The 26,601-nt window shown below is 50.0% G+C and overlaps 7 protein-coding genes across 7 annotated transcripts, besides 1 other annotated feature; 2 read left to right on the top strand and 5 right to left on the bottom strand.

The window, feature by feature from the left end:
* Positions 1–26,601: part of a sequence feature (contig 1.48 1..95913(-1)) that runs on past both edges of the window.
* ANIA_02728 (dihydrodipicolinate synthase family protein) lies at positions 99–1,028 on the bottom strand (the record flags this gene model as incomplete). Its single annotated transcript, XM_655240.1, has 1 exon — positions 99–1,028. The coding sequence occupies one exon, from the start codon at positions 1,026–1,028 to the stop codon at positions 99–101; it is 930 nt and encodes a 309-aa protein (XP_660332.1).
* Positions 1,601–3,504, top strand: ANIA_02729 (putative MFS transporter; the record flags this gene model as incomplete). Its single annotated transcript, XM_655241.1, has 4 exons — positions 1,601–1,753; positions 2,170–2,303; positions 2,341–2,518; positions 2,572–3,504. The coding sequence occupies 4 exons, from the start codon at positions 1,601–1,603 to the stop codon at positions 3,502–3,504; spliced, it is 1,398 nt and encodes a 465-aa protein (XP_660333.1).
* ANIA_11361 (uncharacterized protein) lies at positions 6,537–6,779 on the top strand (the record flags this gene model as incomplete). The annotated part of the gene is made up of 2 exons (XM_050612664.1): positions 6,537–6,681; positions 6,736–6,779. The coding sequence occupies 2 exons, from the start codon at positions 6,537–6,539 to the stop codon at positions 6,777–6,779; spliced, it is 189 nt and encodes a 62-aa protein (XP_050468559.1).
* Positions 9,630–12,356, bottom strand: ANIA_02730 (sulfate permease sB; the record flags this gene model as incomplete). The annotated part of the gene is made up of 2 exons (XM_655242.2): positions 9,630–11,875; positions 11,922–12,356. 2 exons carry the CDS (start codon positions 12,354–12,356, stop codon positions 9,827–9,829), a joined length of 2,484 nt encoding a protein of 827 aa, XP_660334.1. The 3' UTR covers positions 9,630–9,826.
* On the bottom strand, positions 19,622–22,193 carry ANIA_02731 (type I HSP40 co-chaperone YDJ1). The gene is made up of 4 exons (XM_050612663.1): positions 21,439–22,193; positions 21,306–21,375; positions 20,425–21,243; positions 19,622–20,356 (listed from the first exon to the last, which is right to left on the bottom strand). Exons 1-4 carry the CDS (start codon positions 21,472–21,474, stop codon positions 20,043–20,045), a joined length of 1,239 nt encoding a protein of 412 aa, XP_050468558.1. The 5' UTR covers positions 21,475–22,193; the 3' UTR covers positions 19,622–20,042.
* Positions 22,427–24,093, bottom strand: ANIA_02732 (uncharacterized protein; the record flags this gene model as incomplete). Its single annotated transcript, XM_655244.1, has 2 exons — positions 22,427–23,309; positions 23,465–24,093. 2 exons carry the CDS (start codon positions 24,091–24,093, stop codon positions 22,427–22,429), a joined length of 1,512 nt encoding a protein of 503 aa, XP_660336.1.
* Positions 25,100–26,504, bottom strand: ANIA_02733 (uroporphyrinogen decarboxylase HEM12). The gene is made up of 4 exons (XM_050612662.1): positions 26,452–26,504; positions 26,357–26,398; positions 25,342–26,265; positions 25,100–25,296 (listed from the first exon to the last, which is right to left on the bottom strand). Exons 1-4 carry the CDS (start codon positions 26,501–26,503, stop codon positions 25,223–25,225), a joined length of 1,092 nt encoding a protein of 363 aa, XP_050468557.1. The 5' UTR covers position 26,504; the 3' UTR covers positions 25,100–25,222.

The following is a 26,601-nucleotide window of genomic DNA, read 5'->3' as shown; positions in this document are numbered from 1 at the left end:
TGCAGCCGGGGATGCTCCGACCAACTAAGCTAAAACAGATTGGGTGCCATAAAGCTACTGACTGAAAGTATATACACAGTACTAAGGAACATAACGGTCTATGCAACCTTTCCTAATGCAGCAGTGCCGATTGCAGCATGGATCTCCTGCTCAGCACCAGCCTCCAGCGGACGAAGCGGAGATCGAACGGTGGCGTGTGAGAGAATCCCTCGGGCCACCAATGCGTGTTTCAAAGCAACAGTCCCCTCCATGTGCGATCCACGGTGATAGACGCTCTTGGTCACCGGGAGAAGCCGGTCGTGGATAGCCCTGGCCCTTCTGTAGTCTTTGGCTTTGCCCGCCTCAATCAACTCAATCAGCGGCTCCGGCGCAATATTCCCATATCCAACCAAAAACCCGTCAACATCAAAGGCAGTATGTAGCAGATACTCATCGTGGCAGCTCAGAATCTGCAGGTCAGGCCGCTCGCGTCGGATTACAGGGATTTCTGTATCCCAGCGCCGCATATTTCGAACACCGTTTTTCATTGCAAAGACACCCGGTTGCGCAGCGATATCGAGCATCGTCTGCAAGCTATATGTGGCCTTGGTGTTGTCTGGATACTGGAAGAGAATCAATGGGAGATTGCTGACCTCGTAGACACGGCGGTAGCGATCCTGGGGTGCTCCGTCCTGGTATCCAAACCGCAGCCAGCCGTGAGATGGATACAGAAGGCCGGCTTTCGCCCCAGCAGCTTTAGCGCGCTGCGCCTCTAGTGCCGCCACCTCAGTTCCTTCGCCGGTGATGCCAGCGATGATGGGGATTTTGTCGTCAACTGACTTGACAAATGCCTTGATCACCGCGACTTGCTCCTCGGCAGTCAGAAAGGTGCCCTCCCCTGCGTGGCCTAGTACAACGAGCCCTTTGACGCCGTTCATACTACTGAGCCAGCTTCCCAGCCGTTGGATAGCGTCGTAGTCGATCTCACCGGTAGGAGTGAACGGCGTGACTGGGGCAGGCGTCAACCCGTGCATATCGAAACCGACCATGATGACTGGGTATGACGAATGGGAATTTATCGAAGAAAGTAGTTCAAATGGAATTATAGATGTAATTAAGTCCTTGACTCTAATGGGAATGAAATCTAAGACTTGCTAAGCGGTCGTTGCTTCATATATGTTTACGCTGGTGAGCTATAGCCGGGTCACTTAGTGCAAGAAATAGCATTGATAGCCGGAGAACGCGGAAACGACAAGGGAAAGGCGGCCAGTTCGCCTTCCATGCTATACGGGTGTAGACAGTTTAGTCTGGGAACTTACGTCCCTAGCACTTCTGCGCTATTCGGATACCCCGGATACCCCGGATTCCCCGGAATCCCGGATTTGCGGATTCATCGGACTCCCTCCGCGCTCTGAGGCCCCGGCCGAGGTACAAGCCGACAATCCTAAGAGATCGAAAACAGCGTTGCTTCTTGCTGCCATCTAGCTTCATGAATCTTAGGCGGAGTTGGCACTCCTTTGAGCTTGGCTACTTACTCCGTTCGCTTATATTCTGCCCTTCCCCATGTGGTGTAGCAGTCCAATAGATACAGGTCTACGGGTTTGTACGTCTACACTCCAAAATGCCGTCCGGTACTGCTTCGAATATAGAAAGCGTCTCTCCGGAGAAGGAGCTGACGATGCACGTTGAGCACTCCGCGCACGGGTTGTCTCCTGGAGACGAAGAGTTCCTCGCCAACTTCCCGGACGAAGAGAAGAAAAGAGTGTTACGGAAGGTGTGTGTTGGCACAATGTCTTTATTTGCTTATATGATACAAGTGAGGCTGACAGTGATTGTGCAGGTAGACGTATGAGCTCATTTTCGACTAGCGAGGTGTTCACAATTAATAGAGGCATAGTGGCGGCTTCTACCTATGTTGGTAGTTTTGTATCTGTTCGCGTACATCGACAAGACAAACATTGGTGAGGACAAGCAGACTGGTTAACCTATATGGATCTGATATTTTAGGAAATGCCAAAATCGAAGGTCTCCTCCCGAGTTTGGGAATGAGTGGAGGGCAATACAACATTGCTTTGGCTATATTTTTCGTGCCCTATGTCCTCGCAGGCACGTCTTCTGTCATATACATGCAAACTCCGCTAATTTAGCTGCAGAGGTTCCCAGTAATATCATCTTAAACCATTGTAAAAGGCCGTCAGTCTACTTGGGCACGTTGATATTCGTCTGGGGTGTGATTATGCTCTGCACAGGCTTTGTCCAAAGCTTCGACAGCTTACTTGCGATTCGGTTCCTGCTATAGGCCTATTCGAGTTTGTCCCCTGGCGGTAAAGGCATGTGAATACTCTTACTAAGTCTTACCAGGTCCGGCTTTCTCCCAGGCGCAGTCCTCTTAATTTCGAAATGGTACCTCCCCGGAGAAACGCAAACGCGCATCGCCATACTCTACACCTCCGCTGCATCCGGAGGCGCCTTCTCCGGTCTTCTTGCGTTCGCTATTGCCAAAATGAGCGGTCTTGCTGGCTACGAGGGATGGCGATGGGTAGGTGCTCTGCTCCCGTAGGTAGTCTGTGGACTATAGTAATCCGAGTGCAGATTTTCATAATAGAAGGTCTAGCCACCATTGTTCTCGCAATTCTGACCTTCTTCCTCCTCCTTGACTCCCCCTCGCTGTCGTCCAGCTGGCTCACCCCCTCTGAAATACGCTTCCTCGAACTCCGCCAACTAGCCAACAGCGTCCAAAGTCCGCACAACAGAAAAAGCGTTAACTGGTCAGCCATCAATAGCGTCTTAACCGATTGGAAAATCTACCTCCTCATCCTTGGAAGCTGGTCTAATGCGGTCCCCAATTACGCGATGAAATTCACCATGCCGCAGATTATCGCCGGCATGGGGTTCACCTCGGCCAGGGCCCAGCTACTCACCATCCCGCCTTATGCACTCGGCGCTTTCTCAGCATTTGTATTCTCCATCTTTGCGGACAGATACACCTGGCGGATGCCGTTCATTGTCGTGCCTCAGCTAGCGCAAGTCGTTGCCTTTAGCATACTTTACACACATGCGGCCAACATCGAAGAAAACATAGCGTTGTGTTATTTCGGCGTCTGCTTAGCCTGCTTCGGGTATCATCCATCCATCCTATTCTTAAGAGCTAATCTGCTAACATTTCCGACTGACAGCATGTACCCTATCCTCCCCGGTGTCAACGCCTGGAACGTCTCCAACACACCGCACCTTGCCAAACGGGCCGTGGCTATCGGATACCTGATCTGCATGGGGAATGTGGGCGGCCTCATCGGTAGCTTCATCTACAAGCAGGACGAAGCTCCACGGTATGTGACTGGGTACGGAAACTCGTTCGCCTTTGCCGCGGCGGGAATCGTTGCGTGTCTTGTTCTTGAGTTTGCCCTCTTTAGGTTGAATCGAAGCAAGGAGCGGTTTAGTGAAGATGAGGTTAGAGAACGGTACACTGATAGTGAGCTGGAGGAGATGGGGGATAGAAGTCCACTATTCAGGTATACGCTGTAATGTAAATTAGAAGGGTTAGCCGCATATGTCCAATACTGCTCCTGTGACCTATCAGAGCACCACCAGACGTAAGACCACCAAGAACAATACAGTACATTTCTAAACTGAAAGGAAGTAGGTGACAGTGTGTATATGGCCCAGCTCTTAAGGTCCATCCATTGGTCTTGTAGTTCATTCCACACACGAACAGCAGGCGCGGGGCCCATAACTTCCATTCCTATACCACTGTTAGGCAATTGTATTTAAGGTTTACACTTCCGGCTTCAGCGCCGCACGTGTCGGGCCCACCCGGCATCCGGCGGGTGTCACCCGACAATAGCTTAGACAACGAATCCATGTTGTTGGATATATCAATCTGTATCTCCGTCTAATGTTCTGCCTCAAAGTTGGTTTCCGCAGCTTCCGGCTCGACCTTGATGTGGCCCGTATATGTCCTGGGTGCACTTTCTGCCCGTGCTCTTCCGAAGACGATTGATGGCTACAACGACGGATGGACATGCTGAGGTGGTTTCATCTTTGTCAGTTTCTTGGATTATGCATAGGTTTGGATACTGTATATGGATGTATGTACCTGTGTCGAATAATGGAGAGAAGTAGGCTAGGGGGTGTGAGGAACGGTATTTGTTTTGCTTTGTGGTGTAGCAATTCGATGCCTGGATGTTCATAGGGACAGGAAGCCAGTCTGAGTGCTTATGCCACTTAAGGAGTGCAGAGACATCGTAGGTGAGACAGCTTGTTGTTTGATTCGACCCGTTCGATGGCTAGCCTATGCGTTGGTTATTGCCCTCTGGCATGGGAGGTAATTTGGGACAGGTTTGAGTCTCGGAATAGATCTGACAGCTCTGGTCCACCAGCGGTGCTCGGAAGCTTGTGTTTGCTATGCTCAGATGCACCACACATAGTTCGCTGTGTAATAGACTCGCTAACCTTACCCGCCCAGCCTGCCAAAACATGGGTTCTTGCATGGCTATCTGAATTGGTAACCTATTTGCTTGACCCTTAGGTGGCTTATCTTAACAACCTCTCGCCAAATCGCGCGGCGGATTAGCTGCCTAGAAGCCATGTTTGAAAGCACTCAGAGTAGCTATACTCTAGATAATCTAATAATTATAGGCAGGATCACTGTTGCTAACCTGCTCTGAGTCCTGGCTGACAGAGCAGGGTTGACAGAAACAAAACTAACCCGCAAGAGCACGTGGCCGGGCGGGCATACTCCCAACTGGGCCAAAAAGGTCACTATAATCAGACTATTGTCTGTTTTACCATATGACACCTAGTTGGAGTATATAGTTGGCTCGTCCGTGATATAGCTGTGGTTTAACAAGTCAAGCTATGCTAGTTGTACATTCACGAAAGTGCGGCTACCTAAATTCCTAAGGGCTCCTAAACAAGCCGAACTTGTAACGGGCTGGATACCTATGCGCTGGTATAGGCCAAACTACTTGACTAAAGAGGTACAAGACAACTGATCATTCTGATAAGTTGCTCTAGCGCCCTATATAGCAGCGAAGGCCATGCCTGAGCCCTTACCCTGGGTTTATCCCGTAACAGAACTTATTGGGCAAATATAAAGTCTCGGAAATTATGGAATCTGCGAAATAAAAAACTTGGGAAAATATAAGATCCTTTCCGATTTAATAAGATGGTTTCTAGTTACAGATAATAATTGGCTGTTGAGGGAGAAACGGTCTTGCCCAGCTCCAAGACAGATTTACCCCACCTAGCCTCATGGACCTCTGCGAGTTATGTTCTACGAAACAGATTGTTTGCAGCTAGGTACATGCATTTTCTAAACAGCTTACACCCAAAGATTCCTCGATTGAGACCATTTGTCAAGTCTGGGGCCAATGGCTCCCTTCAAACACACCGACTATACAATAGCCTGGATATGTGCCTTGCTTGTAGAGGCAGCAGCGGCTAGGGTCATACTGGATAAAATCCACAATGCCCTGCCCCAGCCCTCAACTGACCCGAATGCCTATATCCTTGGTGAACTCAATGGTCATTTCATTGTCATTGCCTGCCTACCGATTGGGGTCTATAGAACAGTATCTGCTGCCACTGCCGTGTCCCACATGCACCTTCATTGCACAGACAATAAAAAACTCCGGCTGTTTTGAAGGCCATTTAGATGTGATCACAGCAAGATGAGAACATGGATTGGTCTAGGGGAGAGATCCAATCTATTAGCAGAAGACCTTGAGGGTCCCATATCAGCAAGCGTAACGGACATCTTCTGCTCTCCGCCACCAACCGTGACATAGCCGCCATCGCCCAGGTTTGGCCCAAGTTCGTCAGCAACACATAAGCCTCACCGTGCTCACTCGGGCCAGTAATACACGCCTGCAACTGCACGGCCTGGTTGCTGCCCGTCCCAGGATTTCGCGGCTGCATCGGGTACATGGCGCAGAAGTCTGCAGCAGCAATAGACGAGGGGGACGTGATGAGCCATCTGCCTAGATCATCAAGAATTCGTCATATCAGAGCCGAGAAACAGATTTGAAGAGGCTCCAATCCAGATTCTCATCAGCGTATTCCGCTGCTTGTCTGTGACTCCTTAACTTTGGCAGGATTGCCGACAAACAGGTTGTCCAGGTTGCCCCGCAATGTAACAGGTTTATCGTTTTGAGCGTCGACAACTTGCAAGTTAACAAATTGCCGATAGTCCTCGACCGTACATGCTGCATATAAAAAAAAAAAAAATCATCGCTGTCATAGGGGTTAATATCCGTGTCCACGCGGATACTGTCCGCATTGGAGTTCCAGGTCCCCCAGTACGGCTGACTCCGGCAAACATCTGACGAGACATCAAGCTGGAACTTCCTGCCACTTTTCTCAATCGCGCAGTGGTATGCAATTGCTGAAGCATTCAGGTTCCCGGGCATGCATGTATCCTGGAAAGTTGAGCCCGGCGTCACATAGTCGAGCTTGATCATGTCGACGCCTCAGGATACCCAGAGAGTGATCAGCTCGCGGTACAGCTGTGTGTTTGGGTTCTCATAGTCGAAATAGCAGTTATTATTCTTGTCGACATGGTCGATGAACGCCGACCCCACGGTGACGTTGGTACCGTGGACGAGCTTTGCACGGCGTGCCTGGCTGGCTGTACAATCCCATACGGAGCCCTTTGCCATGGAGATACCTACTCAAAGCGGATATATCGAAGAGGCTCGCGTTGTATGTGATACAACCAAACTTGTCTGTTATAGAGCTGTATCACCCGCCATCCAGGCTGCACAAGTCATACCCTGCGTCCTGAGTGGCGGGATCAGTGAGCATGGTGCATTGCGAAATAATGAACTTCTGGTTTAATACCCTACCCAGCTCTTCCTTTGGGTAGCTGGGTATTGTGTTTGGCGTTGCCTGGATGCCCCAGGAGTTCCAGCCACGAGCAGAATGAAGGAAGCTATGGAGAGACTTGGATGTTGGAAGACTGTTAGGGGCCCGCTGGTGGTGTTTGTGGCATACGGCGAGCAAGCTCCATCGGTCAGTTGGGCGGCGGCAGCGCCAATACCAATGATGGTAGTGAGAAAACAGGATGAGCAATATAATGATTATATTTTGCCGGCTTGTAAGAGGCACTGGGATGTGTTCTGAATGGCTATCTCTCCAGGGTTTGAACTTTTCAAGCTCCATTGCCAACCTGGGGATGAAACAGGAACCTAGGGTATTGATGGATCGACGGGCTGCGGAGAATCAAGCGTGCAATTGGTGGCATTCCGCTCATGCAAATTTGCAAGTTTGCTGAAATTTTGCAAAAATACAAGACAGTATGTAAGTTACGGAGCCCTAAGACTCTTCCCCGTCGAACCAAATCCCTCTGGCATTGTCAAGGCGCCTGACAAGCCTCGAATCGGCTTTGGTTCTCTTTTGACGATTGTCGGCTTGAATTAAAGTCTTGTCAAGTGTACATCATCAGAGCAGCATTACCCAACTGCAGAATAAGCTATGGTTAACCGTCAGTGAGGTACTTTCTGGCGCAGATGTCGCCTTGACTGTGACCAGCTGTACTCTAAGCGAACCCTACCAACTTTGCTGGAATGCTTTGAAGGGCTACAACGTCTTGCGAATCAAGAACCCAAAGCTCCGCCGTGGCTGTGGCGGGCGGCTAAATCGCAGGGGATCGGTTGGGAGAATCTGATGCTCGGCGTAGCTGTACAGGATCTTTACAAGGCATTCTGATTCCCAAATCCATGCTAACAGGCCATTTCTCTCTATTGAAATGTACATACCCATGTCAGAGCTTCTGGTCCTGGATTGTCTGGGCTTGTTTAGTCTATTGAGGCAGTAAGAGCAGTAATATCCAGACGGAGAAAACGGAGACGGCGGATACGGTTTGGGCCTCGATTCAAGTTAATGTGATATAAGATGTAATCTAAGTAACTGGATATAGACCTGAAGTGCAGGTTCTATCACTACTTACAAAGATGTTTTCAAGTTGCTAGAATGCGGTCGAGTGAATGGGCGACCTCAGTAAGATCATTATCCACTGCAAACAAACAGCATATCCAGAACAAATTTGGCAAAATGACACTCCGCTGGATTAGGTTCCAAAGGTTAATAAAGATGTGGCTCAGAAGTCACGGCAAGGCTACGTGAATGTCGAGTTCCGCATTTCTCTTCCTCAATCTGGATTTGTTGTCATGAGCTCTAGGCGTGCGGGTTCGGACACTGGAGATAACGCATTGTACAATTTCTCAACCTTTTCTCGCACACTGATCTAGGGTTATGGTTGTCGTGGTAGCTAAAGTTCTATAATTAATGTGTGGATTGTGGTAAACATCCAGTATTGAAGGCAGATTTCTCTCCAGGGAGCAGGATTCATGAGACCAATGTCGTGAGAGAAGCATGCTTATTCACTATTTATTCAACTATTCAATCTGTTTGGTGAAGAGAGCGAGATTCCTGTGTACGATGATGGAGGATAGGTATAGCAAGGGCTGAAGAGGTCTATGAATTAAGGTGTCAAAGCGGACTCAAGGCTGATTCGACCTTCGATACACAATGTATTAGCATCTACGTACTAGCATACGCATCTGAACTACAATGCTGAAGTTGAGCAGGTTCCGACGTCAGAAATTCAGACCTGCCATGCTAATTACTAATTGTTAGGCAAGCTGTGAATCGCCGTTGATTTGTAAGACGCTTAAGCAGGTTATTGTTAGACCGCGAGTTCATCCTGGGTTTTTGAATTGAGTTGAGTGCAAGCTATTCTCATGCCTCCTCACAGTATATGTTCTTAAAGTCGCAAAAAAGCCTCAACCTAGTCAGGTATTCATTTGCAGCTCTGTAAATGCTTTATGTAGTTCTGACCATTAGTACGGATGCTCTACCACCAAGACCCGGGCATCCATTCTCCTCCTTCGTCGGTTTGTGTATGTCTTCTTTCCTCCTCCCTGCCGGCACCTTTCTTGTCATAAATCTTGATTCGAGTAGAGATCGGCCAAAGCTTTCTTCCCTTTTCTTTCTTCTGTTATCGTCTTCTTCGTCTTCTCTTTCCTTCCATGATTGCTGTTGGACACCCTTAACGAGCAGTACTTTTTCGCCAGATCCCCAGGCGAGGAACCCAACAAATTTCGCGAACTTCTCTTCCATCTCTTCCTCTTCAGCCGGCTGAAACGACCGCAGCTGAGTGAGCTGTGACAGGGACTGACTGCTTGGTTCACATTGCCAGCTCAGCTAATGATCACATATTTTCTGACATTTGAGTTAGTTTATTCCATTTATTTTAGGCATATATCTATCTTTCAATCAGAGATAGGCGGAATGGGGCGTAGCATTGCTTGAATAGTCCGATAGCAATATGATGAGTGAGCTAGTTCTCAAGAGGTGTCCACACGGAGAGGGGAGCAAGAACAATGATTCCAGATATTTTCGCTGAAACCGTCTATTTTAAGAGCTCATCTAATAATCTAGTTAGCTAAGGATAAGTTTAGTGAGCGAACCTAGGGACGAGAAAGAAGAGGGCATTATTAATCTTTACAAGATTACTGACTTAGGGCTAGGAATTGCGTCTAAAGCTTTAGCGGGAGTTGACTGGCTCCGGCTTGGCAATGAGCATTATTTATAAGTTCACAGTAGTTACTATCGAGGCACGGCAATACTTATTATCTGGTGCATGGCAAATAGATGCATTGCATCGAATCAAAATCTATATACATACATGATCGACAGCTAACTGTGGGGTATACGTAGCGACGGTATGCGATCAGTGGATCAAGATTAAGAGTAGATAATCAAAGACAATCACTCGCTCAAAAGCATAACAGGAAGGGAATAGAAGTTGAAAAATCAAAACAGCCTCCATCCAGGGAGATCACAATCAATCGCTTGAGACATCAGCAGGCTCCTCCTGCGAGTTGGCCAACGCGCTCTCCAACGCACTGGTGATGTCGATATGAAAGAATGGTAGGTTGACGCCCTGCACCACAGCCATTTTACGCCGATTCTGGTACGCCTTGCTGTCCTTCAGATCGCGCTGCAGCTTGTCGTCCTCACCAATACTAGAGTTGGACGACTCCTCAATGCCGTGCGTTTCGCGCTCTGCAGTGTGTGAAGGGTTCTTGATTCCGCTTTCGAGGTCGTGGCCATGAGAGCTAGCCTGGCGGGTGTTCTCATTGGCGACGATCTCCGCGTGAGCAGCAGCCGATGACTGGCCCTCAATCTCGGTAACGCTGAAGATTGGCTTCCAGCGGTGGAAACCATCTTCGGATTGGGGAGTTGGGTAGCCGAAGCCGGCAGCAGCAAGGGCACGCTTGGTCCAGCGGTTCTTAACGTGCGCAAAGTGCCATTGGACAGTGTGGGGAGATGCATAAATGTCGAGCTGGTTGCGAACGTCAATCAGATTCTGGACAGAAGTGACATCAACGTTGTTAACAGAAGAGAAATCGAGGATGACCGCTCGGAGAGTCGGAAGATGAGACCGATCTTCTTCCTGTTTGCCCTTGCGGGGCCCTGGGTTGTTCCACGGGCGGTCACCGGGGTTGCTGTACGTGAAGGGATTGGTTCGGCGGGTTTTCTGGAAAATAGTCTCGACAAGATAATCGGTGTAGTGGTTGGCATTCGGGTAGTTGAAGCCTTCAGAAAAGCGGTAAATAAAGATACCAGGGTACGGCTGCTCAATCTCAATCTCTGGGTTAGACCCATCGGCGTGGTTGAGGGGGAGGAAGATGGAACGCGTGCGGTCGGCATCGCCGAGGCCAGGCTTGGACTCTTCCAAAACGTGGTCGCCAACGACGGAATGGATAGTGACACGGCCGAGGAACTCACCGCGGGCCTTGGCCACGCGGAACAAGAGCACTGCCACGGATATGCACACGGTACAGTAGACACCAATCTCAATCGAGGTGAAAACAGTGACAATGACACCAACAAAGAAGATCACACAGTCCAATGGTGAAACGCGGTAGAACTGGTAGACAACATTGGGAGGGGTGATCAAGTCACCGACTGCGTGGATGATGACACCAGCCAGGGAAGCCTTGGGGATGTACCAGAAAAGAGCCGGCAGAGCGTAGATGGCGAGGAGGACAACAACGGCAGTGATGACACCGGCCAGCGGGGTCCGAACACCTGCCTTGGATTTAATTGCAGTTCGCGAAAAAGATCCAGTAGCTGGGTAGCCGCCGAGGAATGGGCCGAGCAGGTTGGTCACGCCAATGGCCACCAGTTCCTGAGACGGGTCGATCGTGTAATTGTTAACACGTCCAAAGGACTTCGAGATGGCAATGTGTTCAATCAGGAGAACGATCACGGCGGCGGGCAATTCACTGGCAAATGTCTTGATAATTTCAGCATTGACAGTGGGGACGGCAGCATGCTTGAAACCTCGAGGCACGGTTCCAAGGACTTTGAATGCCGGGTTGTCTCTCCGGTGAAGGTTGGTGGCAGCGCTGATCATGGTGTAGAATAAGATGACAAACACAGTGCGCAGAGTAGAGATGAAGAACCACATCTTAGCGCGATGGGGCTGTTTTTTGGCGGCCGTGTTGCAAGCAAAACGGATGATATACAGCATGGCGCAAGCGGTGACGCCCATGGCAGCATCGAGGGTGGAAGATGGAAGGGCCCTAAGCGTTTGGATAATAGTGTTGTAGGTGGCGCCTCGGGTGTTGACTTTGTCAGTCTCGCCAAGCATGGTAGAAACCTGGCCGGAACAGATGTTGATTGCTGAGCCGGTCATGAAAGCTGTGATAGCTGGGAGAGGGATGAAGTCGACGATAAATCCAAGACGGGCCAGACCCATAAAGGTGACAATTCCACCGCAGATGACAGCTAAGCAAGATGCAATAACGTGCGGCTCGACATCAGGAAGAGTCTCTGCGGCTTCCGTAACGATGTTTCCGACCAAAGTAGACATGACAGCAACAGGCTAACCGAGTTAGTTACAGCAATCAAAAATGGAGAGTCGTACGTACGCCAATGGTGATATCCTTGGAGGTTGCAAAGAACCAGTAGATCAGCACTCCCATGAAGGACGAGTATAGACCGTACTCTACGGGCAGCTGAGCGAGCTGAGCGTATGCCATACCCTGGGGAACAACGACGGCGCCAACCGTGATACCGGCGACCAAGTCTCCTATGAGCCACGTCGTGTTGTACCGGGTGATCCAGGACAGGAACGGGAACAGCCTGTAAAAGTAGAGGCCGATTTCCTTCCACGATGGAGTGATTTCGGCGAACCATTCGGCCGCGGTGGGCTCGGGCTCGACGTAGGAATAGGTGTCAAAGGTGCCGACAGAGAACGTCGACTCGCCGCGGGTGACGGCATCGGGCTGCGGCTTCTCCGGCAGCTTCAGGCGTAGGACCTTGGCCAGCCCATGGCCGACCTTTGTGGGTATATCTCCAGGCATGGTGCGTTGGTGTAATCCAAAAACTGAAGATATGCAGGGTGGAGACGGGAGGTATATAAAAAAAGGCAGACCACCGGGGTCTTGACGACAAAATGCAAATAGATGGTGAATCGCGATAACACAGCTGAGTCGGATAATTCAGTTGATTTAAGCGAACTGGCTAGCCATGTCGGACGGTCTAAAGGATGGGATGGCACAGCTTTTTAAATGAACCAAGACGGACCAAGAATGTCGTGATTGAGAGCTGTGAGTGCGAGTTCAGATCCCCCACGGATCTCGTAAAGCCAAGTACAAGAGCAAATATAGCGCCAACCAGGAGAAGAGGGTATTGGATGAATGGCTGGCAGGGCACCGGGATGGAGAGGTAAGGCAGAGGGTATTGGTGAGGAAGAAGGAGTCGAGGGGAGAAGGAGGCCGTGCCAATGTCAGGCTACCAGTCTGATGGGAATGGAAAAAGAAAAACCAGCAGGCGAAAGCTGAGCTTGGAAGAAAGTTTTATGTCTTCTGGCTGATTATTATTATTTTAGGCTTTGAGGCGATCTTTCGAGACGGCCGACTGTGGGGGGGCCTGCACTGCACGAGAGCAGTCAGAGGGCCCGCTGCATCGTCACACAGGCCCGCACCATGCAGCAGAAAAAGCAAGCCCGAAGGGGGAGGAGAAGCAGAGCGGCAGAGCCAGAAGCGATCGTCAGCGGTCGGCAAGCGTGCCCTCGCACTGGCCGGCGGCGGTTTAAGCTTGTCGAGGCAGCTGGCGTAATGGGGCCCAGTTGGCCAGTTTAAGACGGTTTAGTGGCTTTTCGCCGCTCGGGTCTGGATGCTCAGCCAGTCCATGGTCGCGCGGTATCTGGTTCAGGATCTGGCCAGGAACTGCCTCTTGGCTTGCGATATCGATATCAATGGCCTAGAGAAGGTAAATCCAATGTCATTTCGATGAAAATCAATCAAAGCTGGACAAATTTGATGGATTCCTGCAGTCCGTTGAGGAAGGAAAAGCAAAAAGAGACATTGCCGGTGTTGAAACAGGCCTGATACTGCCGCTTGCGACCGCTTATCCAGGACAAGCAATCCACCAATCAGCCACTTCTGGGGTGCATCCAGCCAATGGGACGGCCAGGAGAACACGCCATCGGCCACAGTGATGGTGAAAGCTCTGGCTCCACGTGTGGGGAAAAAATGGAAGAATCAGATCCAAGACGATAAGATGATGTTGACTAGAGGAAAAACAGCTTCCACTGACACGCCAGCACGTATTCGTGGATGATCTCTATTACATCAAGAAACTAGAGTGAAAGTACAGTAGAATTAAACTACGCTAGTCAATACAAGGTACAGCAAGTGTGCATTTAGAGGCTGAGTTCGTTCCACTAACTTAGTCTACGCTGTGGGATGACTAATCTCTTCGGCTTGGCATGCTATTCCCGATCTGGCATCAATTACGACGACGACTTCAACCTCCCCTTGAAAGTTAGGTGCCGCCCATTATGCTGCACAACGGAAATGCATCGGAGATGGTTGATGGTAGGCGATCGATAAGTGGCTTGATACTCGAGATTGAATTTACAAGAGTGCTGCCAAGCTGCGACTGCAGGAATCAGGAACCTTGGCTCTCTCCCCGCCGGTCACATCATCAATAGTAAAATCGCGTCATCAGCGTGGCCTGGCCTGCATCGAGTCCACCAACCCGCATGCCCACAAAACATATCCAAGAAACGGAAAAAGCATTTCAGGGACACCTGGATCACCGTGAGATCTCCAGCTTCTAGAAGAAAAAAAAGAAGACTATCGCCGATGCCTCATGTATGACAGATTTGACAGCTCTCGACATCCATACAGCGTAGACCCTGGCTGATCGACCTGGATACGATGGAGCTTTTGCACCTCAGTCTCTTTCTTCACGATCTCGCGCGGCCATGAGATCACCTTGACCAGCTGATGAACGCCATCCAACAACCCAGACCCGCGGAGTCCTGTCACACGGTGCATTGCAGCATCCAATCTAACATCTGAGCCCCCCACGACGCCGGGTCAAACACCATCTTGGGCTTCTGGAAGGATTCATGCTCGCAATTAACCTCAATGTCGCCATTTTAACTGCTGATGAGCCATCATCCCGCCCGCCATGGCGACATCCAAGATCCCTTGGGCAAGCTTGACCTCCCGACAAGCAGGAGGAGCATATTGGCAAGCTCAGCCGACGCTTATTCTGATGACATCCTTGGCCTTTGTGATCGCTGATATTATCCTCGTATTCTCAAGCTCAACGTTCCTCAAGAGGGCGGCTTGACTTCCAGGGCGCAAAAGTGGCTGCTTAGCTGCTGCATACTTTTGCCCCCTGGCCGTCTAGACTTTCGTCTCGGCGAGCTGGATACCCCCTCGCCTCACTCGGTCCTCAGAGTGTCGAGAATGACTCGGCCCCGTTTTCAGTTATCCTTTGACCTGCATCGCCCCTGGCCTATCCACGTAGTGGGATTGGGCCGGTTTTGGCTGCGCTGGTTCTTTTGCGGATATCTTGTCTGGCTACCCAATTCGCAGTTGACGCTTTCTTTTCCCTTCAAATAAATTCGCCACTTCAGCCGAAGGAAACTTCAACCTGCCTTTGCTTTTTTAGACTTCCTTTATGGAATATTAACCTCTCCGTACAGGAGAGTCCAATCTTTGAGGAATCCGAAGCCGAGCCCGTCCAGTTTCCATAGCACGGCGAATCGACCCTTACATGAAAACGTTCCCTTTTGTCCTACCTAGAACCGAGACTTGCCCCGTGACCGAGGCCAGACGGTTCATGATTCGAGTTCCTGTTCCTGCTCACTGCTGTGACACTGGCACCGTAACCGTACCATTCACCCCTTGCGGCATGCCGATTACCCTAGACTTGATGCTCTTCGTTTCTAAGGCCTACATAAAGAGCCCGTCCAGCCTGCTCATGGCTGTTCCTTGCATGCTACAGCATATCACTGCTTGCAGAATCTAGGCACGATCACACGTATCTGACCTACCCCGGGGCTCGTCTCCGCATGACCAGGGAGACCTTATCACGTTACCCACAACATCTCAACATTGTCGTCTTAAGCCTCTTAGGTCAGGCTCGCTCGTCCCTTGCTTGGATATCATCGTCTCGGTCTAGAACGATAATTCAGCACGGCAAGTGAAGCGGCAAAAGCTCGAATTTGAATGCTGGTCCCTCCGGGGTCCACGTTGTATTCTGCAGAGAATGCTTTGGGTGCCTCCCCTACCCAAGTGCCCTGGAATGGGCCGTCAGAAGGGGTGAGCTCTACGCATACTCGCCCTAAAAGACATAGACTCCGTCCATGTCCAATCCGTGGCCGCCTATATCCGCCATATCGCAGTCGTTCAGTCTTCTAGGTGGGCTAAGACGTACTCTCTCCATCCTTGGAATAGGGCGTGAAAGACTTCCATGGCAACTTCAGCAGTGAGCGTTTAAGAGATGACTGACTTCATCCGTTGAGCTAGGTTCGACGAACTGGAATTGACAGTCGACTACTTGTCAATACTCATCGCCCACAAGGACTATTCGACTGCGCCTTACTTTGGACCATCTACTCCTCTTACAACCGCAATCCACAAACCGGATAGATTATAAAGAATGTACATTGGGTCTCTATTTTTTGGCCAACCCCAAATACCGAGTGAGTATTGTAGACACGACTCGTCGCAACAAGCAAGTCCAATCAATGCCTTACTTGTTGCTTGGTTTCCGTCAAAGTATAGCCACGAACAAGCAGAATCACACCTTGTCCCTTTCTTCAGGCTCGTCTCACTGCCTTAGTCTTTACCGATTGACAAAGACACCGCTGGCTGAGTATTGTCCGGGTCAGTAAGTCGCTTCCTAGCGCATTAAAAAAAGGGCCATAAAGACTGTCAAACTGGCCTCGCTATGCGCACCATATCAGGCACTCTTTTGTAGTAACGAGCTTAGAGTCGTAAGAACGGGCTATATCAGCCGCTCAGCTGATAGTGACCAATATGCAAATAATAAAGCCGAGTGTCTGATGTGTCGTAGAGAATTGAATAAGCTTACATCATCTTAAGTACACGGCGTGAGCCAGCAATCAGCTTTCAGCTACCAGCTACTACCTAGCCCACTTGAAATTTGCACGACATCCTCTGCAAGCTCAATGAGGACTCAACTATTTTGCGTTCAGCTAGATATAAAACAAAAGCAAGCACAAGCTCATTGATATGGACCTATGGTCGAGTCAAATGCTCTTTCGGAAAGGAGGATATCCAGGGTCTTACTTTGCGGTACAACCATTTTGTGCCGTTGCTTCTCGCGTGGCCCAATGTGACTGGTAAGGTCAGTCCGGGCGTTCCTAGCTGAATGTAGCGAGTTCATGCCTCCTAATACCTCTGGGAACTTAGGCCCTCAGGCTGGGTATCTGGCTTGGGAGGCCTTGATGTCAGAGACTCTAACACGTGGCCCACGGTTGCAGTCAATTCTATCTCCCAGAATCCCATTTACGGGAATATAGACATCAAGCTCAGGGATAAGCCGGGACTAAATCACAACGACTACGTGAGTCAGTGCCTAACTCAGCCAGTGGTATAGTGGTAAAGAGCATAGCCGGCATCCTAGGACGCATACTCTTCAGCTTCGCTGAGAAAGTCTTGATCAGGGCTGGACTGGACGTTAGTTCTATTCTTCACCATGGCCAATTGCGTTCGCAAGAACACAGCATCTGCGTTGCTTACAGCTACGTTCTCGCCTTCTAAAACTGACCGCATCATTCCGCATAGTCTGCGACACTCGCGGGTGAGACAACCAGGTCGCCAGGGCATCCTCCTCTGTACTCGCGTGTCAATACACTAATAAAGCCCTGCGATGACCTCGACAAAATGCCTAAAACCATGACTGCATCGCCTAGCGACAACCCCTTCCCCAAGAATGGCACACAACTCTCCGGTGTAACCATCAGGTTGTTCCTTCTCGTTGACTCTCCCAGTGACGGATTGTCTCTTAGAACGATGGTAGCCCACTAAACGATGAGTGGACGAAGTCAGCGTTTGGCTCCTTACTATCTGTCCGCAAGCTGTCTCACCCTTATTGCGTTGTCTGTGCTGATGTTCTTCTGTTGTAATCTGTAAGTGAATGGAATCTTTTTCACAATGACATGGAATGCTTCCGAGCAGCTTCCCTAGAGCAGAGAAAGTCAAGCCCGTCAAAAGACCTCGGGATATCAACATTTTAACTGACCGCGTTGTAGACATAGCTCAGCCGCCTGTCAAGGTACAGTGGTCTCGCAACGATATAGGACGACCAAGTGACAGATATCTCACCACTGAGACCCTGTCGCCAGGCCTCGGGCAACTCTCCCAGAATGTTGCAACTTCGCAGTAACATGTTGCTGGTTGACAGGCCTTGTGATCGTCAATTCTGCGCAATCGAGTCTCTCCGAGGGATCTACGGGATACGTATGGCGGTTTTTACAGCTGCAATTCAGAAATCTCCATAGCGCGTCGATTTCACCGTGTCTCCTACCGTTTGTCTCGACTCCATTCTGAATGTGCAAACGGAACCCCGCGGCAGATTGAACTAATCAGACCTAGGAAGGCATGGCAGTGGGCCTGCTCGCCTGGCCTGGCACTAATAGAAGACTGGTTACAACCAAGATCAGACCCTCTTTCTTCGTCAACGACGATATTGACTTCGAGACACCAAGAGCTCAGAATCTGTCAAATACCAGGAGCTTCCTCCCGTGCGCCGACAGGAAACCCTCTATTGCCTGTCGAGTGTCCAAACTCTTGATGAGCATTGCTATTTGTCCTCCCGTTCCCTCTCTCACATCCGCGCTAAGTGGCTCTCGCAGCATAGCAAATCTCGCCCCAGCAAGCTCAAAACCAAGACCGTTTCGACCCTAGATCTGGCAGAAACTTCTATCCTGGGAATCTGATCTCTCAAACGCATCATAGCTCTCCAGCCTCAGTATATGGGCCCTCAGGGTCTCATCGCCGCCGGTTCACCATCACAGTAAAATAGGCCATGACGAAACTTGAGCGCATTTGTATATCTTCGATGGATAAAAAATACTGCCTGGTCTCAGGAGACCTAGCAGGGCTCTGAGTGCCTCCTGATGGCCTTGGCAGCATGCACGAGCAACGACACGATAATCAGTTTGAAAGACGCTAATCCAGGCCCAAGTTGATGGGGTCGGTTCGTTGCCAAAGACCTTATACGGCATTCCCTCGTTTGTTTGCGCTTAGATGACCAAAGTATTCATGTACCTTCTTGAAGGGTGCTGACCATCTGTTGGGCAACGTATCGGTCTGGGTCTTCCAGTCATCGTTCGCAGGAGATGCGCTGTGGTGCTCTGTCCCAGCTCCTATCCAGAACCCGCGTCTTGGAAAATCGGTGTGCATATTTGTGCGTCAAGGTTAACACTTCCCAAGTCCAATCTCTGTTGATAGTACTCCTTGAGGCCGTCCTTTGTCATGTGAGCCCGGATTGACCGCTTCTAGCGCAGGCCTGTAGGAAGGTTGACGTCGACTGCGTGGATGAGACGAATGTCGAGAAGGAGTATCTTCAATAAACCCAACTTCTTCTCGTAAAGGCCCACGCCGAGTAGGAGAGTATTACTTTACTTCATCGCCATGAGAACTAAGCTCAACACAACGTCGTTTCGGTTCAATCATCACCCTCTATATCAATAGGCAAGGCTCCTGCAGTGCTTTTCAAGCATCTCAATGCAAAGACCTCGCGAGAGCGATCCCCTGCCCTGGCCCAGAGAACACCATGGCCCTTCAAAATGTAGATAAGCCAGTCAAAGCTGGGAATCTGGCTATAAGTCTGACAATGTAGAGATTGAGTAGATGTTTCCTGCCAGGAAGGCTGTCGACAAGACTCGCGATGGAGGGGCAGAGGTGCGAAGAATGCTATAGTAAATACTAAGTAAATGCAACATCTCGTGTCAGAGATTGGTGGCCCTTAAGGAATAGGCCGTCGAGAAAATGTTGTCAATATTGTATAGAAGGTTTTCACAGACTACAAAGTGTTAGCAGATGATGCTCCACTGAACAATATATATATCCTAGCAATCCACCAACCAATCAGGTGACCAATCTTAGGCGGACTTGTTCTTACTTATTGAGAGCTAATGCAGGGGTACCAGTACGTGTTTACTGGGACTTGGAACAAGGACCCTGTTGCTGGCTGCCAGGGTCCTTACTATAGTAAAGGCATATATGTAGTCGGGATTTGCCTCTACATGCAATTAAGCACTACGACACAAACTCATCTAAACGGAAAAGTGGACGTCAGAAGAAAATCATACCCAAGTTCATGCGAGTCTATAATGTCGGTAATGTCAGTAACCACCCCAAGAACAACTGTCCTCATCTGCAGCCGCAAAGCGCGGGTGCTGGCCGCGTCCCTAGATCCCACAACACGAATAGATCCCACCTAAGAGAAAGGAAAGGATGGAAATTATGTATAGAAACCAAACGAATCAACCGGTCGATGGAATGCCGAAGGAAAAAAGGTTAAAGGGTGGAAAGACGAAAGAGGAAAGAAAGAGAATCTCCAGTCATCAGCCGAATCTTCGGTGCAAACGCCATCGCAAAGCAAGTCGTCGAAAATTAAAACAGAACAGAGCAATGCCAGGGCTAATCTTCAACATGGTATCATAAGCGAAGTTCATGAGGCCCTGCCACACCCAATCATAACAACACTCCAGATTACTGAGAAGCGCATTGCACCCGCTCAGCGCCAGGAGGAACGTCATCGTCATCCTCGTCCATGCTGGCCGCCCCGTGAGCGCGTGCTTGTGAGCGCTCGCTGTTATCAACCTCCTCCAAATCAAAGTCTTCCACCATAGCGTCCGCAGGAGGCCTGTTTGTCTCCTGTCGGGGAGGCAGAACCTGCTCCAAAAGTTCGAGGTTTCTAAGTTCGTGGTTTTCGGGGAACTTGACGTCGAACTGGATGTAGAGGTTACCGTGATCGTGGTGGCGGTACGACGGCATACCCTGGCCCTTGATAACCTTGATGACACCTATAATTGCGTTAGCTTGGTACCACGAGAGTTTCGCGCGGAGCGCGCGCGAAAAGAAAAGGACTTACCAGGTGTGATAACCTCGCCAGGGGCGATTGTTACAGACAACCACCGGTCGTCAAGGTGCTCAATGTTGATTGTTCCGCCAGCAAGCGCAGTAAGGAGGTCAATTTCGGCATGGTAGAAAAGGTCGTCATCCTTGCGCTGGAATCGGGGGTGGGGCTTCTGCTCAATCTCGAAAACAACATCACCAGGCATGACGCCAGGAAGCTGGTCACCTTCACCGCGGAACTCGATCTTGTGGCCATTCTTGACACCACGATCAACGTGGACGTGAAGGACCTTGCGCTCGACAACAGTCTTCTTACCATGGCAGTTGCGGCAGCGGTCCTTGTCACGGATATTCTCTCCTTCACCATTGCAGTCGGGACAGACAGTCTGGAAGCGCTGAATCATGGGACCCATCTGGCGCATCATCGTCTTCATACCGGAACCGTTACAGCCAGCACATGTCTTGACAGCGCCCTCCTTACCACCACGACCGTCGCAAGTAGGACAGATGACGGACTTCTGGAGAGCCAACTTGGATACTTTGCCGCGGTAGATATCTTCCAGGTTGACCTTGTGGACGTGGTGAATGGTGCGAGCCTTCTTGGGGCCCTGATCCCGCATACCACCGCCGAACATGCCGCCGAAACCACCGCCGCCGCCGAAGAACTGGGCGAAGAGATCCTCCGCGCCCATTCCACCGGCACCGCCACCGCCTTCAAGACCCTCTTCACCAAGTTGGTCGTAGATGTTACGCTTCTGAGGATCGGAGAGAACTTCGTACGCCTTGGACATTTCCTTGAATGTTTCAGCGGCCTCTGGGTTGTTGGGGTTCTTGTCTGCACAAAGCACGTTAGGATACCGATCGCTCCACTTCGCTCTCGTCTATATGGTCACTTACCAGGGTGGTACTTGAGGGCACCCTTCTTGTAAGCGCTTCTCAGCTGGGCCTCGGAGGCCGACGGGTCAACCTACAACAGTCGCCGTTAATTATTTTGCTGCAAACGTGCACAGAATGCAGCATCGCTACTTACCCCGAGGATGTCGTAAAACTTCGTATCTTTAACCATTGTGATCTAGGTCTAAGCGGACTCAAAATGAGAGTAGAGAGCTCGCGAGGGGTAGGACGAAGGTTCCGAATAAACACGAACTTTTTTGAATAAAAGCAGGTCCGGGAGGACGAGAAGTGGGAAGAACTGTAGTCGCCGGACGTGAGAGGAGAAGGAGGATTTAGGAGACCGTGCGGCGGAGGGTTTGAATGTGAAGGGAGAGGTTTGAGAGGCTGAGAGGAGGATTTAAAAGGACCTGAGTGTGGAAGCAGAAGGCGGCTTGAAGAATTGGACCGGGGCTGAGTGCGAGAGGATGGGGATGGCAAAGGCTGGTAAGATTTGGTGTAAGCTTGCGTATTAGATACCAGGACCAGGCACCAACGGAACTTTTCCTGAGTGCTTCTTTGCGAGGCTTCGGTATCACTGATACCGGAGATACGACCCAGCAACGGAATTAACTGGACAAGCGCAACGAGGTTCTATATTGGAAGATGAAGAGTATGTTCTTGAGGTAACTTGGATAGATTTTCACGTCCAGCTTGACCAGCCTGATTTACTGACTGGGTTCGGAATTTCTATCTTTGTACTGAGATTCTCGTCGTTTCGACCACGCAGGCTGCCCACTGAATTCCTTGCCAAGCAAATTCGATTCTCTTCCATCTTCTTCCATCCGCTTCCTGAGCTTTCTTCCATCAGCCTTCGTAATACAGTACAATCCTGAATTTCAAACCCGCTTTTGCCTTGCGTACAGTGAGTAATTTAGGTATCCTTGTGTTTCCAGTGCCGTGATTCGAGCACAAAACACAAGAGATTTCCAGTACAACCAGTGGCACTGGCTTTTGCCTCAGCCCTCAGGCGGCGACAATTTAACGTGGTTGGTAAGCGAGCTGCGCATGTAAGCGAGCTGCGCACCTGCATACAGATTTCCCATATTTTGACCTTTTAATCAACCACAACGCCTTTATATTAATTATTATTTATTTGGACAAGCATTTCTTCTATGCCCAATTCTATGGCAGGTACTACATGTAGGTAATGCCCGTGCCTTTGGTGTTTGTGCACCTTCTGCTGGTGGCCCGCATGGACCAGGTATTGCCTGAAAAGACGCATTATGAGCTTCCTCGAGCTCTGTAGCCTCTTGTACAGACAGACCATTATCATGAGCTATCCATCTATGCGTACGAGCTCGCTTTCGCCTTTGTATAGCATTTTCAGCACGTAGCGCCCTATTCTCTTGCTCCAATAGTATGCCCTTTTGCATTGCAATTTGACAGCCTTTAATTAGCTGGTTTAGGGCATTATGGGACGGTGATGGTGGACTTTTTGAGCGCTGTTTGAGAAAATCTCTGAGTAAAGAAGCTTGCTTTAGAAGCTCATCAACATTTGCTGGTGTATGTGGGCAAAAAGTGCTTGCCTGGCTGCCACGGCTTCCAGGGGGTGTAGGCGTACGAGCCTGAATACTAAGCTTTGAAAGCACTGGTTCAGGATTCAATGGCACTAGTCCTGCTGCTCGAAAACTGTTTCTGATTGTATCCAGCTTAAATGTGCTGATTCGAGCTTGTGGATAGGCTGCAAGGAAATCAAGTTTGTCAATATGGCTGATGCCAAGCCGCATTTTCTGATCAACCAAGCTGGCGTACGAGCGCTTCAAAACTGCAAAACATCCAATATCAAGTGGTTGTAGAAGATGGGAGGAATGTGCCGGCATGCAGAGTGGTATAATATTATGATCTGTACAGATTTGATCAAACTCTGGTGTAAGATGGCTTCCATGGCCATCAAGAACTAGAAGTTGATATCTTCCGCGCGTACGATGCTCTGTTGACGGGATAAATTGCTTCTGAAGCCAGCGAAGGCTAATTTCATTAGTTGTCCATCCATTTGTACTAATTTCAAATCGCCAGTCGGGCGGAAGGCCTGTAAACCATGCTTGGTTATACTGCTTGCCCTTAAAGATAAGTGTTGGTGGAAGTGCCCATCCAGAAGCACTGATTGACTCAATTGCAGTAACCCATTATCACGGTTTCCTGGCTGTAGAACTGGTCTTCGGCCACATGATTCTGACTTGGTAATCACTTTCTGATGTGCACAAAGGCCCATTGCAAAGCCAGTCTCATCAAAGTTGTAGATATCGTCCGGTAGGATCCCGTATTGTTCGATTGTGGCTCGTACGGTGTTAAACCATGCTTGAATAACCTTTGGGTTCTCTTGCTTTGCTCGCTGGCAGTCGTATTGCCTTGACAAGCGAGACTCAAGCTCCGGGTGGCGTTGAGTATAATTATATACCCATTTCTGGCCGACAGTCTGGATTGGGGTGGAACCACGCTTTGCAAGCAGAATATTAGCCATTTCTCGTACATGAGCTTTTGTAGGAGCTGCTCCGCGTAGATCTAAAGAGAGAATCCACTGCTTAAGCACTTCCTCTTCAATCTCAGTCAATTTATGGCCATTTGCGCGAGATTCGGCGCGATTTGTAGTCCCGCGTAGTCGCGTACGTAGTGTAGATTCAGGCACATTGAAGCGACGTGCTGCCTCGCGTATTGATGTAATCTCCTTTTTTTTAATAGCCTGTACAGCCAGTAGGAGCCGACCTTCCTTCTCATGGCAATTTTGGCTTGAACTAACGCGAACTCGGGGCATGGTGGCTGTTGGAAGATAGATGACCGCGTCAGCATGTAAAAAAGTGGTTGGGTGCGCAGCTCGCTTACATGCGCAGCTCGCTTACCAACCACGTTACAAGGACTACCATGGATCTTATCGATAAGGATTTTCCAAAGAGGGGTGAAACCACCCTCAGTATTCGTACAAAGTACAATGACTGTCAGGCACATTTTCCCTTGACTGAATTCAGCCTTAGGCTCTCATCAAAAATCAGACTTCTTTACTGCCTTACTCAACCTAGATCAGCCTCTCAAGAATCAGCGTTCCACAAGTACCCTTGAGTAGATGGGACTCCAACGTGGAGCTATCAAAATGCGGGTCAAGCTAGAGCCAGAAGAGGAATGAGCCACGGCCCGAGATATCGATATTTTGCTTGCAGAAGCTCTTATCTCTGTGCCGTGTCTCTAGACTCTCGTTGTCTGTTCTCCTCGCTTCCCCAAACATTGTACGCAACCATGAACACAGACCCGGGATTCATTGCTGCCGTCGAAGAGGCCAAAAAGGGTGCGGCCGAAGGAGGCGTGCCTATCGGTGCGGCACTAGTAGGCATGGACGGAACCATTCTCGGCCGAGGGCATAATATGCGTGTCCAAAATGGGAGCGCGACATTACATGTCAGTCTCCCCTGCTCTTCCTGCCAGACTACGGAGTACAATCGAGGGTGTGGCTAACCTTACCCAGGCTGAGATGTCTGCTCTCGAAAACTCCGGCCGTCTGCCTGCGTCAGCGTACGAAGGCGCTACGATGTACACCACCCTATCGCCCTGTGATATGTGCACGGGGGCGTGTCTCTTGTACAAGATTAAGCGGGTGGTTATTGGGGAGAACAAGAACTTCATGGGCGGGGAGGAGTATCTAAAGAGCCGTGGCAAGGAGCTGGTGGTGCTGGATGATGAAGAGTGCAAACAAATGATGGAAAAATTCATCAAGGAGAAGCCTCAGCTTTGGTAGGTTTCTTTTATTTGTTTTGTCTCCTCTATTTAGCCCTCGATTCGGCGTTATATGACTTGAGAATATTTGTTGACTGTGATTTAGGAACGAGGATATTGGTGAATGAGTCGGGTAACTGTACTCGAATGCGCACACAAGCCAATATGCCGTTTCCCGCTTAGTCCGCTGTCAGACGGTGGATTTCCTCAAAGTAGAATTTGAGGTCATCCGGATTGACAAAAGGAGTGACGCCTAGGAAATTAGCATCTGCATGATATAAACGAATAAAGAGCATACCGTGACCCAAGTTGGCAATCCATCCTTGCTTGCCCTTCTTGAACCCAGCAACCATAGTCTCCACAGCCTGTTTGATAGCCTCGCGGCCTCCGTAGAGAACACCAGGGTCCGCGTTGCCTTGGATTGTAACCCGTCCGTTGGCAATCTTGAAGGCCTCGGCCGGGTCATGTAGCCAGTCTAGCCCGACTACATTGTATCCGGACTCGCAAAGGTCCTCGAGAGCATACCACGCTCCCTTCGCGAATACTGTCATCGGCACGGGTTCAAGTCCCATCTCTTTTAACCGGCGCGGCAGGTTCGCCGAGATGTGTCTCAGATAGGGGAGTGAGAAGTCCTGGAAGGACGCCGGCGACAGCTCCCCAGCCCATGAGTCAAACACCTGAACGAGCTGGGCACCCGCAGCAACCTGGAGCGCCAAGTATTCAACACAGATCTCGGCGATCTTCTGCAGCAGCGCCTGCGACTCCTTCGGGTACTTATAGATCCATGTCTTGGTCTGGATAAACATCTTACTACCGCCACCCTCAACCATGTAGCAAAGCAGCGTCCAGGGCGCACCGCAGAATCCGATTAGCGGCACCCGTCCATTCAGCTTCGTTCGCGTAAGCGTAATAGCCTTGTACACGTAATCTAATTCAGCCTTGACATCGACGTCGCGCGCCATGACCTTCTCGTATTGACCATCGGTTGGGGAGCGGAGGGGCTCGGGGAAATGAGGGCCTTTCTTGTCAACCATCTCTACCGTCATGCCCATTGCTTGCGGGATGACTAAAATGTCCGAGAAGATGATTGCAGCATCAATGAGACCCTCATACCGGTCGACGGGTTGGATGGTGATCGTTGAGGCAATTTCGGGGTCGCGGCAGCATTCGAAGAAATCGCGGTTGCCCTTGGCTTCATGGTATTCAGGGAGGTAGCGACCGGCTACAAGAGTCAAAACTGTTAGTTGACCATTCGTCTATATATGGTGTATTGAGCACAGAAGGAGCTTGAGGAGAAATGGAGAGTAGCATACCTTGTCGCATCACCCATATCGGCGGGCGGTGCACCTTGTCGCCTAAACATTGTTAGAGGAGAAGGTCCAAATGAGGAGAATAGATTTAGCAATACCCCAAGCGGCTCTCAACAGTAAATCATTCTTCAATGGCGCGAATTGTGTCATTTTGAAGGGGATAATTTGGAGAGAAGAACATGGCAGCAGAACTCCGACGATATTCTTGCTTCGGGTGCCTCGGGCCGTCTACCCCGCGGTCCACACCA

Source organism: Aspergillus nidulans, chromosome VI, assembly GCF_000011425.1.
Source record: "Aspergillus nidulans FGSC A4 chromosome VI".
Taxonomy (NCBI): domain Eukaryota; kingdom Fungi; phylum Ascomycota; class Eurotiomycetes; order Eurotiales; family Aspergillaceae; genus Aspergillus; species Aspergillus nidulans.
The sequence above is the reverse complement of the archived record's forward strand: the minus strand, read 5'-3'. Positions and strand labels throughout refer to the sequence as shown.

What these genes read in the sequence shown, in the direction of transcription:
- ANIA_02731 (XM_050612663.1), bottom strand. Translation starts at nt 21,474, where the DNA reads ATGGTTAAAGATACGAAGTTTTACGACATCCTCGGG. An exon ending in AGTTTTACGACATCCTCGGG is followed by an intron (nt 21,376 to 21,438) that starts GTAAGTAGCGAT and finishes CGACTGTTGTAG; the next exon opens with GTTGACCCGTCGGCCTCCGA. An exon ending in TGGCGAGGTTATCACACCTG is followed by an intron (nt 20,357 to 20,424) that starts GTAAGTCCTTTT and finishes ACGCAATTATAG; the next exon opens with GTGTCATCAAGGTTATCAAG.
- ANIA_02733 (XM_050612662.1), bottom strand. Translation starts at nt 26,503, where the DNA reads ATGACACAATTCGCGCCATTGAAGAATGATTTACTGTTGAGAGCCGCT. An exon ending in ACTGTTGAGAGCCGCTTGGG is followed by an intron (nt 26,399 to 26,451) that starts GTATTGCTAAAT and finishes AACAATGTTTAG; the next exon opens with GCGACAAGGTGCACCGCCCG. An exon ending in GATTGCCAACTTGGGTCACG is followed by an intron (nt 25,297 to 25,341) that starts GTATGCTCTTTA and finishes CTAATTTCCTAG; the next exon opens with GCGTCACTCCTTTTGTCAAT.